At 42.7% G+C, this 14,263-nt stretch overlaps 1 protein-coding gene across 2 annotated transcripts in view; it reads left to right on the top strand.

Annotated features, from left to right (window-relative positions):
- The window catches only part of Tbc1d9 (TBC1 domain family member 9), a 133,227-nt gene that overhangs the window by 99,793 nt on the left and 19,171 nt on the right, over positions 1-14,263 (top strand). For both annotated transcript variants that reach the window (XM_008843437.3, XM_029568491.1), the window contains exons 12-16: positions 251-536; positions 1,361-1,490; positions 8,367-8,465; positions 8,638-8,706; positions 10,992-11,232. In XM_008843437.3, coding sequence (XP_008841659.1) covers positions 251-536; positions 1,361-1,490; positions 8,367-8,465; positions 8,638-8,706; positions 10,992-11,232 — 825 coding nt within the window. The remainder of the gene's footprint in view (positions 1-250; positions 537-1,360; positions 1,491-8,366; positions 8,466-8,637; positions 8,707-10,991; positions 11,233-14,263) is intronic.

The following is a 14,263-nucleotide window of genomic DNA, read 5'->3' as shown; positions in this document are numbered from 1 at the left end:
TTGCTGTCATAGTATTTCTCTTTTATGATAAGAAAGCAGAATAGGAAGACCCCAGAAGGAGAGGAGAAAGACAGAACTAACCAGGTGACTCAACTGTGTGGACATCTTGATCTAGTCATACAGTAATGACAGGACAGTTAGCAGAAAGGAACTGGACTGTGAACTGGGTTGTTAGAGTCGAGCCATCTGTTGGCCTCTTCAGTAATAAGGTGCGGGGCTAACTTAATACCATTTTGTGTCATTCGCTCAGGTGCCCTGGTAGACCAAGGGGTCTTTGAAGAGCTGGCACGAGACTATGTCCCGCAGCTGTATGACTGCATGCAAGACCTGGGTGTGATTTCTACCATTTCCCTGTCTTGGTTCCTCACACTGTTTCTCAGTGTGATGCCCTTTGAGAGTGCAGTGGTGGTTGTGGACTGTTTCTTCTATGAAGGAATCAAAGTGATATTTCAGTTGGCCCTTGCTGTGCTGGATGCCAATGTGGATAAACTACTAAACTGCAAGGATGATGGGGAGGCCATGACTGTGTTGGGAAGGTAAAGTGTTAAGTCTAACTCTGAAACCATCAATTAAGTCAGCTTGACTTAATTGATCATAAGGTCCACTGTTGTTCTCTGTGGTCAAGGATATAGTTGTATATGTTTTTAATTTCTATTTTTATATTTATTTATGTATTCACTTATGTGTATGTGTCTGTATGTGCAATTGTATGTGCACATTGTGTACAAGTGCGTGGTACCTGTGCGTATATGCAGAGGGCATTGGGTGTCCTCTTCCTCCTGTTCCTTTGAGGCAAGGTCTCTCCTTGAACCTGGGACTTGTGTTTTCTTGGCTAAGCTGGAAGCAAGCAAGTTCCAGAAAACTTTCTGTGTCTACCTGCCTCTGAGCTGGGGTTACAGGCATGCTCTGGGTACCAGCTTGTTAGGGGGTGCTGGGTGGGGTCCAAACTCCAGCTCTCAGTAATTGTATAGCAAGTGCTCTTAACCACTGGGTCATATCTCCAGACCAATATGGTTTTTCTTTATAAGGAAAGGGACTTAATTTATTTTTAAGAAGTTGGAGCAAGGCCTGGTGTTGCATACAATAATCCCAGCTATTCAGAAGCTATTCAGAGGCACAGGATAACATGTTCAAAGCCATCCTGGCCAACTGAGTGAGACCCAGTTTTAAAATAACAGGACTGAGAATGGAGAGCATGCAAGGGCCTTAGGTTCATCCTCATACTGCAAAGATAAAGAGAAGGAAAAAAACTCCAAACAAGAAAATCTTAGTTTTTGTTTTAATATATATAGTTTGAGAACTGTAACAGAGGCATCCCCAGGCAGGCAGTCAGTGACTGCTGACTCACTTGTTCCCTCAGGTACTTAGACAGTGTGACCAACAAAGACAGCACACTGCCGCCCATCCCGCACCTCCACTCCCTGCTCAGTGACGATGTGGAGCCATACCCTGCGGTAGACATCTTCAGACTCATAGGAACTTCCTACGAGGTAGGCCTTGCATCCCAGCTATGTGGTAACAGTGCCCTGGAGTTACCACCTGGCTCAGCTGGTCATGAATTTCACAGTGCCTTTAGTAACTGTCTCAGCCCATCTTGTGCTGCCATCACAGAATACCACAGAACAGCTAATTTATAAAGAATAAAAAATGTGTATCTCACAGTTCTAGAGACTGGGAAGTCCAAGGCCAAGATGTGTTAACAGGTTAGAGTCCTGTCTTTCTGCTTTCAAGATGGCACCTTGGCCTCCAGATGGGAAGAATCATGTCCTCCCAGAGCAGAAGAACAAAAGAAGAGAGACCCTGTTCCTGCACTACCCCATGAGGACCAATCCCTTCTAAACTAAGCAACTAAGCACCCTCAGAGAAGCCCCTCTTCCCAACACCGTTGCACTGGGGATTAAGTATCAACATAAGGTTTGAAGGGACAGAAATACTCGGACTGTGACCTAACCCTAGCTTTACATTATGAAAATCAGTTGTCAGAAGAAGGTGACAGCCTGTGAACTAACAGTTTTGATCTCTAGAGGTGAAAACTGAATGAAACCTGGGATTTCTGGTGGGCCCCAACCTTTGTAGTAAATGGTATGACAGCTCAGAGCGAGACAGAGACAGAAGGATCTCTGGGGTTTTGCTGGTTTCTGGCCTTGACAAGAAAATTTAAGTCCCAGGTTCACGGAGAGACCCTGCCTCACATGAACAGGAGGAGAATGATAGAGGAAGACACCCAGTGCCCTTTGTACACAGACACAAGTGTGCACACATAACATTTGCTATGCCCACCCTGACTCCTGGACTAGTAGCATGTCAGATTCAACAGTTGGTAGATTGGGCAGTCATGGGGACCTTCATAGATTCATTCCCCATTCCAATGCTTAGTAGTTAGGACTCCCAGAAGTACGTAGTCTGAAACATGGCAGTTAATACTTTTTTATTTAACTGAGACAAAGTCTTGTTATGTATCCCAGGTTATCCTTGAAGTAAAGAGGCTCCTGACTCAGCCTCTTGAGTGCAGGGATCATATAGTTGTGTGCCACTTCCTCTAGCCCCTAATAATTCACTGTGCGTGCGTGCGTGCATGCATGCGTGTGTATGTGTGTCTGTGTTCAGGCATATGAGGGTACACGTGTGTTCATGCATGTGAAGGCCAAACTTGATTGTTCTCTTTCTTCTTTTTTTTTTTCGGTCTTTTTGAGACAAGGTAGCCCCAGCCAGCCTGGAACTATCTCACTTGTACACCAGACTGGCCTTGAACTCACAGAGATCCACTTTGTTTCTGCCTCCAACTGTGGGACTAAAGGTGTGCACCACCATGCCTGGCACTATATATATATATATTGTCATCCACTTTTTTTTGAGGCAGTTTCTCTCACTGGCCTGACGTGGTCAAATAGGCTGGGCTAGGTGGCCCTAAGGGTCTGCCTGTCTCCACCTCCCCAAGATTGGAAGTACAAGCAAGTACCACCACACCCAACAGTTTTTTTACATTGGGTTCAGGGAATTGGATTTAAGTCTTTATGCTTTCAAGGCATAACTAACTGAACCATCTCCCTGTCCCTCAGCTTAATTCCTGACATCAGAGAAGTTCACTTCATATGAGGTTGCCACTCTGCCCATTGTTAATAAGAAAGACACATGACTGAGCAATCCCAAGATCTGGTTTCCATTTCCCTAAAGGGACCTTAGGTCACCCAATATTCAATACAGGATCCCATAGCATCTGCCGGACAATATGTCCCTCTTGCTTATATCACTGTGTACATTACCTGGTCCTATAGGGCACAATAGCTGGCTTTTGTTGTCTCTTTGCTTCTGTGTCTCTGCCCTGCCATTTCTAAGAGATCTGTGATGCCTTATAGATGAACCTACAGAGAACAACACAGACTCCCCTGTCCCCTTCTCTCCTGTCAGATCGAGGCTGTTGATCCTGCCTGGGCATTAAATCACTTTTCAGTATTTGTAAAGCCAGACTTCTAAAAATATAAATTCCTAGGTTCCATTTTAGGCTAATTAAACTTGGATTACTGGCTGAAGCCAAGAATAAGGATTTTTGAAGTTTCCTATGAGATTCTAAGTGCCTGTGAGGGCTGCAGGCTTCAGTTGTAGATGCAGAATGGGGACACAGGCCACTGGAGCAGATTGGCCCTTGGTTTGGGGTCACATTCTGAGCGTTCCGAGGTATAAGCCACATTTCTGTCCATTCTTCAGGATAATTAAGCATGGAATTGAAAAACAGTGTTATCCAACTTGGGAGTCACAGACTGTGCTTCGAGCCAGATTTGGTGACCTGTCCTCAGTAAGCCAATTAGCAGAGATAAAAGAACCAAATTAATAGTGGAAACCAGAAAAAGGAGATTCATTCAGTGTGGCCACATTGGGAAGAGAGACGAAGAGATTCAGTTAACCACTTTAGTCCATCTTTGGGGTCCTAAAGCGAAATTAAAGTTTAAATAGAAGACCAAGGATATGCACATCTAAACAGCTCTGGTCAAGGTGTGTTCTGCCTACCACTGACTGTCATCATTCGGCTTCAGTCTCATCTTGTAAGATGGTTTGACAAGTTGTTAGAACTGTATGAAATCTCTTTCTGGGAGACAAGTTCCCCCTCTGGTTGGGGCCTTTTCCTCCTCCCGGGATGATATTCCTGGGGAAATTCCCTTCTCTGGGGTCCATTGTTTGAATAGTCTGATAGCTTGAGAGACAGAGTCTCGAGAATATCTCAGTTCTGTCATGCCTGTTACAGTAGGAAAACACTGAGAGCACATTCCTTTTTAAGATCATGTTCAGGCTTCCATGAAGATCAGCCTCTTCATGGGTAGAGATGATAATTACTATATAATCCCTCATGGGCAAAATCTCTCACACTAGTCCTGTCAAGCTTGTATTGGCAGGGATTGCTTACATCATTTAAACCTCCAATTTTTATCCACGTGGGCCCTGTGAGTGAGGCTGTGCACTTCTGAAAGAGTTATATAGATGCAGAAGACAAAGTCCCAGCCTTGAAGTTGCAACTTCCAACTCTGATTCCCTCCTGTGAGGGAATCTTTGTAAAGCTCGCTGCAGGCACATGGTCATCACAGAGGTTCTCCATATTCAAGGGGCCTGGCCCCGTGGTGAGCAGGGTGAACCTGGGGCTCAGAACACACAGAGCATCCTTTGTACAGATGGACATGCATCAAGAGAGCCTGTCATATGTGAGTCAAAGTTCTGGGGGCTTTGAAGACAGACATGCCAGGTAGGCATTAACCCATTTTAAGGTGAAAAATCTAAGTTGAGAAGTTGAGTGTGTTTTTCTAAGCCACACAGGTAGAATATGGCAGGGTTGAGATCCAGGTCACTGCTCTGTAGCATTGAAGCCAGTGCCATGAGGGTTGTGAGTTTCACTAGAGATGGAATTAGGTGCATATACTCCTGAGATTAGCTAACTCAGTAGAGGCTGGTTAGTGGGCTGTCTTGAAGTCTTGAAACTGCTACTCAGTTGGCAACAGTGTGTGCTGGAGACAACTCCAGGTCCTTGTGTCTGCTCCCTGTACAAATAAAAAAAGTAGGAAGTGAGGAGAACTGAAGGAATAGGTGCATCAAGAAGTTACTAGCATGGGAGGAAGACGCAAGACATGTGTTTATTGAATCAGCTTTCTTGAGATTTCATAAGCACCTGGTATGTCAGGTGCCATGCTTGGCCCTGAGGATACTGCCAGCGCAGGATGTGATGCTAGATAGGCTAACCAGAAAAAACAGACGTGCATCTCTGGAATAAAGCCTACTTGAGAGCATAAGGAACATCCGCAAGGGGATTCAGGAATCGCAACCAAGATTCCGATCCAAGTCTTCGTGCTGCTGCTTGCTCCTTTGGTGGAGCCACCATATTCAGGCTGCAGTTAACAGTTAACACACGGGATGAGTTACACTGAAGCTGAGGAAAAAGCTTTTTGTAGTTTTCATAGTTCCTTCTGCTTTAAGTGCTTCTCTACCCCTTTCTGGACCTAAAAGATCTTAAAAGAAATGGTACCTTGAAATTATATATATATATATGAGTGTTTTGTCTACATGTATGTAAGTGCATCCATTTTGTACAATGCCCATGGAGGCCAGAAGACAGCATGGGATCCCCTGGAACTGGCGTTACACATGGTGTTAGCCACCACATAGGTGCTGGAACCAAACCCAGGTCCTTTGCAAGAGCAGCCAGTGCTCTTAACTGCTGAGCCACCTCTCCAACCCCACATGATGCTTTAAAGATAAAATACATATTAAAATATAAAGCATAGGCCAGTTTTCTGGCAAAGAATTAATAAGGTTATTCTAGGACATGAGTACAGTCATGAGTCAAGACTCCTTTATAATCAGAATAGTCGTACTTAGAATGTGACTCAGCTGGTAGAATGCTTGCCTAGTGTGCACAAAGCCCTGAGTTCCATCCCAGCACCACATAAACCAGGTGTGCTGCTACAAACCTGCTATCCCAGCACACAGGAGGTGGAGGCAGGAGGACCAGAAGTTCAAGGTCATCCTCAACTACATAGCAAATTCAAGACTAGCTTGGAATACACAAGACCCAATCTCAAAATATTAACTAAAACAAAGCAGAGGTGGCTCGCTCAGCCAAACTGAAATTCCAACAGGCTGCCTTCACGTTCGTCACACCCCCACTACTCTTGGCTCCCCTTGCCGCCTGGCTTCCTCTCTCCTCCTGTACACATGCTCCTCTCCTAGCACATGAGTTCCCACTTACAAAAAGATCTCAAATCTATGGAAGGTGGGCTTGGAGGGGGTACACCTTCTTTGGTACTGGGGACTCCCTCTCCAGCCTCTTGATTTCCACCTCCTCTAACTTAAGTTTCTCTCACTGTTCACAGGCTTGCATTCTGTCAGCACCTCCTCTCTCTCACCGCTCTTCCAAACGAGAGCTCTAGCCACCACCTTAATAAGTATTTAGAGATTTTCTTTTTAAAGAAATTTGATTACATTTCTTTATTGTGTGTATGGGTGGATTGTATGTATGTGGGTGCTTGAGTGCCATGGCACACATATGAAGTTGGTTCTCCCCTACCGTGTGGGTCCCAGAGATAGAACTGAGGTCCTCAGGCTTGGTGGCAAGCACCTTTACCCACTGAGGCATCTCACCAGTCCTAAGTATCAAGAGATTTTTTGATTAAAGAAAGGACTGTGGGGTGTGGTTAGGACTTACTCTTCCTGCTACCAGTAAGAAACTCCATTCTGCATACTGGGGAACTAAGTCTTCTACAGACCAAGAAATATCTAGTGGGTATTTGGGGATGTAATTTACATGACCTCATCTTATTTTAAACAAAAAATAAACCATAGACTTTGAATATTAGAAATTATGCCTTCATTTTTGTTTACATAAACTTCCTTTGGTGGACAAACTTGTCGAATAGTTCTGTGAAGAAAACATCTAAATTAAGTATTTTGTCTTGCTTTGTAAGCTGTAACATTTGAATCTTCTGGAAGATTTAAAAAGGAGAAAGCTGTTGAACTTAACTGAGCTTGGCCTTTGTGGTCACTGCTAAGTAGTGTGTTTGTTTTCCTTCCTTTGCGGTCGCTCCATTGGAGTGAGATTTTCTAAAGACTTATTTATTCATATCTTTATTTATATGTATGCACCTCTGAATATGTGCATGTGTGTGGGTGCACATAAAGGCCAGAAGAGGGCATTGGCTGTCCTCTTCTGTCACTTTCCACTTATTCCTTCGAGGTAGAGTCTCCCCTAAACATGGGCCCCTGTTTTTTTGGGTAGACTAGAAGCCAGCAAATCCCGGCCATCTTCCTGTCTCCACCCATCTCGGAGCTGGGGCTCCCAGCATTTACAGGGATGGCCAGCTAATTCCCTGGGTACCATGATACAAACTCCGGTCCTGATTGCACAGCAAACATGCTTAAGCAATGAGCCATCTCTTCAGCCTACAGAGTGAGCTCTGAAGGATAGAGTCACACATACACAGAGTGACTGACCAGTATGAGGAGTGACTCAGTGGTAAAGTGTTTGCTCAGCATGAATGAGGTCCTGAGTTTGAGCCCCAGTACTAGGAGTGATAAGATCCTAGCATGAGACACCTGTCACCACCTCATTCCATGGTCAAAGCCACTTAGTGCTCTTCCATCGCCATGGCGAGGGTTAGGTGGTGTCTTTGCAGGCACAGTGGTGAGGCAGCAGGGGATCAAGGGCTGCATACCAGTTTGTTGACATCCAGGAAGTCCAAGGAGCAAAGAGATGAACTGTGTGCATTGAAAACCATGTTTATAAAGACATCAGAAATTAGATTTAAAAATTAGAAACAGACTACAGAAACACTCAGATAAGAATTGAGAAGAAATATATAAATAAAAGTGGATTCTTTCTGTATTGTTTAAAGAAGGAGGATTTTAGAAATGAAAATAATTTCAGACATACTCCATCCAAACACCAAGTTCTACCTGTTGGAAGACACATCCTTGTCACTTTAGTGTGTTAGCTCTTCCTGGCTAACCGAAGTCACCCACCACGAAGCTTGCACAAACATTTTTCCTAACCTCCCGTGTGTACTAATCAGCCTTATATCAGATCCTTTGAAGTATTTCATCACAGAGCCTCACATGTAAACCTTTGTCTTGATGGGTCATTAACTCAAGGCAGGTACAAATGACTTTGAAATTTAGTTCTGCTGCTGGATATATGAGACTCTAAAGATTATTTGTTTATAGTCCCATTGGCTTTCTAGCATGATCAAAGTCTAGTCTAGGTCGCTGTCATATGACACATCATTTATTCCAGGTTTTGGTACCATCTCCATCAGTCCACCAATCAGCAAATGTGACCCTGTGTGCTTTAGCAAACATTTTTCAGAAATGCTAATATTGTTCCTTTCCAGAAATTTGGAACTATCCGGGCAGACTTGATTGAGCAGATGAGATTCAAGCAGAGGCTGAAAGTGATCCAGACTCTGGAGGATACCACCAAACGCAATGTGGTGAGTCCTTTGTTGAGCGGCAGGGCCTTGATTTCTCCCTCATTTCCACTCCTGCTGGCTTCTCAGTTTCAGTTTGACAGAATTAAAGGTAGCTTAACAGAAGAAATTAGGGGCTTTCTCAATATGCCATCCTTTGAATTTGTCAAATTCATTGTGCTTGTTCCTTTTACAGGTCCGAACTATCGTGACAGAAACTTCCTTTACCATTGATGAGCTGGAAGAACTTTATGCTCTTTTCAAGGTGAGTTTCAAAGTAAATTCATGCCCACTCAAAGAAATGGAAGAGTTCACTTTGATTGTTCAATGAGTTCTTGATCCTTCTGTAAAGTGGGTAAGGGATCACACAAGCCTCCAATGCATGAGGAGGAAGGCAGAGCTGTCAGTGCAAAAGTATGCTATTAGTCTGAAAAGTAAAGCAATTGTTACCACTGATTTAAGTTGCTTTTTAGCTATCTTCCTCACCAGATAATATGGTTAGCTATTCTCTTGGACCTTAGAAAATAAGATGTTACTTTATAAAGTTCCACAGAATAGCACTGATCAAGTTCAAATTCTGCCTGAAATCTGTATAACTTATGCTTTATAATTTCCCATATTAAGCACCAAATCACCATTAAGAAAAGGTATGTAATCTTAATTCTGTAAGACTTTTATGACAAATACCAAATAATAATAATAACAATAATAATTTAAGAGGATACAAGATTTCTTGGGCTCCTGGTTTTAGAGGTCTCACAGCCCATGTTTAGCCATGCCAATGCAAAAGTACAACTCTCACCTGAAAGGGAATTAGAGACAGTTTATTCTGGAGTGAAATTTGGAGGGACCATGGCCTGGAAACAGAGTTTTAGATCACCCCAAATTCCATGTTCCAATGTGCAACAGTTTCATGAAGTTTTTATAGTAACAGAACAAAGAAAGCCATAAATCAACACACTTTTCAAATGCCTTGGTGGAGACATCAGAGAGGTGGGTCATAGGAAAGCATGGAGAACTCTGCTGCAGCCTTTAGGTGCTACCTGACAGCATCCTTAGCCCTTGGGTTGGTGGAAGCTAGGCTTTGGTTAAGTTAATACATTCCAAAAGGATTTTATCTGTCAATCACAGGAAGTTAGGTCAGACACAGAGATGGACAAGGAATGACTACTTAGGGGCTAAAGATTGCACAAGATAAATTATAAATAGACTCTGTACCTATAACATTCTACAGCTCTCCACAATTATTGAAGTTCTGATCAGTTAATCAGCTTTGCAGGAGGTTCAGTTGAAGATGCACATTTTTTTCTGGAAACTTTCGTTCACAGCCAGTTCTGTTGGTTCTAGGCTGTGGTAAGGCACAAAGCAGCGTGACAAAGGGGAGGAAAGCTGTTCACCTCATGGAAGTCAGGAACCAGAAATATACCAAGAGAGGGATCTAGGATAAGACATAGCCTTCTAGAACATGTCTCCCTCCCCCCCAGAGACCCACCTCCAGAAGTTCCCATCACATCCCAATAATGCCATCAAATGATTAATCCATTGGTAAAGGTCGATCTTTCATAATCAGTCTCCTCTCAATGATGGGATCCACCATCACCATAACAAAAACTGGTTACACATTTAACAAAAAGTTCAGTTTCTATGATTTCCATTTTTTAATTAAACCCATAACAGTATCGATACTTAATAAGAAAATACTACCTTAATCATTAAAGCAATGTGTAATTCTTCTAGGGAAAGAAAATGTGTTTGTTATAACTGTCATGATCAGCAGCCTAGGTTAGAAAGTGGCAGCTGACAGGGGAAAATATTTAAAAGATGCCTATAGTGCAAGTGCAAATCTTACCACAATCTCTAATTCACTATCAGAACTAAATGTAGAGCGAGATGTGGATGGCTCATGCTTTTAACTTGGGAATTTGGAGGCAGGAGGATTGGGAGTTGAAGGTCATCCTTGGTACATGGCAAATTTGAGGCCAGCATGGGTTACAGCCTGTCTCAAAATAAAATAAAATAAAATAATAAAATAATAAATAAAATAAAAGTGGTTCTTCTGATCAATGCGGGTAATAGAGAGAGAATAGAGAGTAAGGTACACAAAGATCCCTGAAGAACTCTGATCATGCACACAGAAATGGAGCTTGGGAGGGAGGGCTCACCCTAATGGGCCCATTTGCTTGTTAGCCATTAGAGGGCACCACTGTCATTTATTTTTGTTCCATGTGCCTCTTCCCTGGTAGGCATGCCAAATGTGTGTTGAATTTATGGATAACTTGGTAGTTACTCAGTGTCTTGATGTCATGTTTGTGGTCCTACATTCCTGTGATGGGGACACACTGGTTTTCAGAGACAGCATCAGAAAGTTGTTTTTGAGCCTGGATCTTTGTTCTCACCATGGTATCTCCTGTACTTGGAGAGGTTCTAGAGTTCTTTGCAGCTCTCTGTAGTAGGAGGACCACACACTTGCCGATTGAACACTGTGTGCCTGGGATAATATGTGATTTGGGCTGTGGAAGCGGGGTTAACCACCTGCTTATTCTTTTTCAGGCTGAACATCTGACCAGTTGCTACTGGGGCGGCAGCAGCAACGCGCTGGACCGACATGACCCCAGCCTGCCTTACCTGGAGCAGTACCGCATTGACTTTGAGCAGTTCAAGGGCATGTTTGCACTTCTCTTTCCCTGGGCATGTGGCACTCACTCGGATGTGCTGGCCTCCCGCTTGTTCCAATTATTAGATGAGAACGGGGACTCCCTGATTAACTTCCGAGAGTTCATCTCTGGACTGAGTAAGGATATGATCTTTTTGTATGAGTTGAGTAGAGATGATAGGGCTATAACTTGGAGTTCACCTCAGGGTTCCTAGAGCATAGAGGAACGCCATGAAAATTGCACACGGGTTGTAAAATTGCTTTAATTAACGGCTGTATTATATGGGTGATCTACAGCCTTGTACATGAGACAGGTGTCAATGTGAATTTAAAATACATTATTAGAGGGTCTATGAGGTGACTCAGCAGATAAAAGCACCTGCTGCCAAGCCTGATGACCTGAGTTCAATCCCCAGGAGCCACATGGTGGAGGAAGAGAGCTGACTCCCACAGATTGTCTTCTGACGTCCACATTCGAGCTGTGGCATGGGTACACACACACACACACACACACACACACACATCACACAAATAGATAGATGATAGATAGATAGATATAGATAGATAGTTGATAAATAGATAGATAGATGATAGATAGATTGATAGATAAATGTAAATTATTTTTTTTAATATATTACCAGAGAATGCATATGCTGGTAACATGCTAACACAATTCCTGCATCTGATAGGTTTACCAGAGAAAAAGGGATGTCTGGATTGGTGGATTTGATTGCTTATGTTTGACAAAACAGTTAAAATATAGGTTAACATTACATATAATTTCATAATATTTCTAAAGAATATTTCATTCTGTTTTACCAAAGGGTTAGAAAGTCCACAGCATCTCTACAGTCTAAATGGAAGTCTTTCCTATCCACTTCTGGCATGAAGGCCTGCCCACAGTACCCGCATGCACACGTGCACACATGCGCACACACATTCAGGTTCCACACCTCACCAGCAGCACACAGATGCTGTTTCAACCCTGCTTCCCAACTTGTTCACTGCCCTGTATTCTTATTGGACTCTTATTCCCTTTATAATTGGATGAAACTACCACATGATAAGAGAGCTTGGTCTACCTAACGTGAGGTTGTGGATGTAGCCATCATTGTGTCTGGCTGCCAGAATAAGTCAGAAGGACTTTTTCTGTGGGAATTGTACCCATCTGTTACCAGTTTATTTTCTCATTGCTGCAACAAAACACAAGACCAAAGCAACTCCAGGAAGGAAGGGTTTATTTGGGCTCACAGTCTGAAGGTAAAGTCCATGGTGGCATAGAAGACATTGCAGCGGGAGCACGGAGCAGCTAGTCACATTGCATCTGCATTCAGGAAGTGCAGAGAGACAAGTGCTGATGCTCAGCTCACATTGTCCTTTTGATTCAGTCTGGAACCCCAGCCCAAGGGGCAGCGGCACAGATGTTTAGAGTGGGTCTTCAACCTCAGTGAACTCAATCTAGAAATTCCCTCATAGACAGGCCCAGAGTTTGTCTCCTTAGTGGTTCTATGAAGTTGACAATCAGTATTAGCCATCACTCCTTACACCATATATTTTCAATGATATACCCAAGCAAGGATGAAAACCAGGCATAGAGCCATGGGTGACTGAGAGAGCACCCTAACTTTAAGAATAATGTCTAAAAGCTGAAAAGTCAGAGGAAGTTGGAAATGTTTTAAATGGAGAAAGTCTTCTTAGGTTAAAAAGAAATCACAACTGTATAAAGGCTCATGTTTATGTTTAAAGTGGGGAAAACATGGAGGAACTAGCCTTTATTCGGGGCAGGTGCTGTTATGTGCTTACCTAAAAGAATTTAAAGTATATCACATGATCCAAACAGCCCTTTGAGCTACATGATGGCAGCTAACATTCCTCCAGTATTTTCTACACCAGGCCCTGATCTAGTAGTTTATGTACACTGTATTTAATTTGTTCAAAGGCACAGGCCTTTATGTTTGAATTCAGACAGCCTAGAAGCATAGTTTGTATAATTACCATCACACTGAGTAAGCTAGATTATCACCTGCCTTAATTTCGGCTCTCTAACTAAAGGCTTTAGACTGGGTAACTTATAAACAGTATTAATTGCTCACTGTTCTAGAGAGTGAGAAGTCCAAGATAAAGGAGCATCAAATTCAGTTTATATGGAGAACTGCTGCTCTTGGTATGTCCTTCTAAATAGCCACACGTGGTGGAAAAGCAAACAGGCTCACTGTAGTGACAACAACCCCATTGTCAGGATCTTCAGGACCTGCTCACCTCCCAGAGGCCCCACTTCCAGTGCCACCATCACTTTGGGGGTTAAGTTTCAACACAGGACTTGGGTGACAGCAGCATTTCAGATCCAAGCATAACTGCCTACCTACTGCCATTGACAGCTAAAGAAATAAAAGCTCAGAAAAAATAAGTAACTTGTAAAACATCCATTTTTAGCCAATCAGCAACTATCTCCCATTCCACTGAATGAAGACGTGTAGTTAGTGTGCTTGGAGCCAGGATATAAATGAGGGCAGTCTGTCTCAGAGGCTTCTCATTGGTTTACCACTCTGAGACAGCCAATGGGCCTTTCCTCTAGAACCCTTCCCAGGGATCTTTCCTTTCAACTTAACATAGAAGGTGGCTGTAGATAACACCCAGAGGACAGACAGATTGGACAAGATAACCTGTAATGTGCCTTCCAGCCTGGATGCTATGAGTACTGTCTTCCTTTTTTCCCCCCAAACTGACTCATCTTTAATTAGGTACTCTGAGAACAAATATTTACAAAAGATTTTCAGATTCCAGGAATAAATGCAGAGTATAAAGGAAAAATAGCAGCATTCTTTTTACTGAAACTGTACTAATATAATGACAGAATATATTAAAATGAAAGTTGGAATAAATTTAAAAAAATTCAGGGAACTGAAAATCCATCTAAATTAAAGTTAATCTTATGCTTTCTTTCATTTCTGACTTCATAGTTGTTTGGGATATTAAGGCCCAGTCATGTGATCATTCTCATTAATAATTCAGTTATAGCACATATAGTGGCATTTTATATATATATATATATATTATGGTTCCACTGTGCTTGATCTATGTAGTCTTACTAAGAACATGGTTGAGGGTGTTATGCAGGTTTGGGTTCTGCTGCTGTGTTTGGACAGTTCTGGATTATTCTTTTGGTTCT

This window comes from Nannospalax galili, unplaced genomic scaffold (genome assembly GCF_000622305.1).
Source record: "Nannospalax galili isolate Female #2095 unplaced genomic scaffold, S.galili_v1.0 scaffold359, whole genome shotgun sequence".
NCBI classification, from domain to species: Eukaryota; Metazoa; Chordata; class Mammalia; order Rodentia; family Spalacidae; genus Nannospalax; species Nannospalax galili.
Note: the sequence above shows the minus strand (reverse complement) of the source record. Positions and strands in the feature narration are given on the sequence as shown.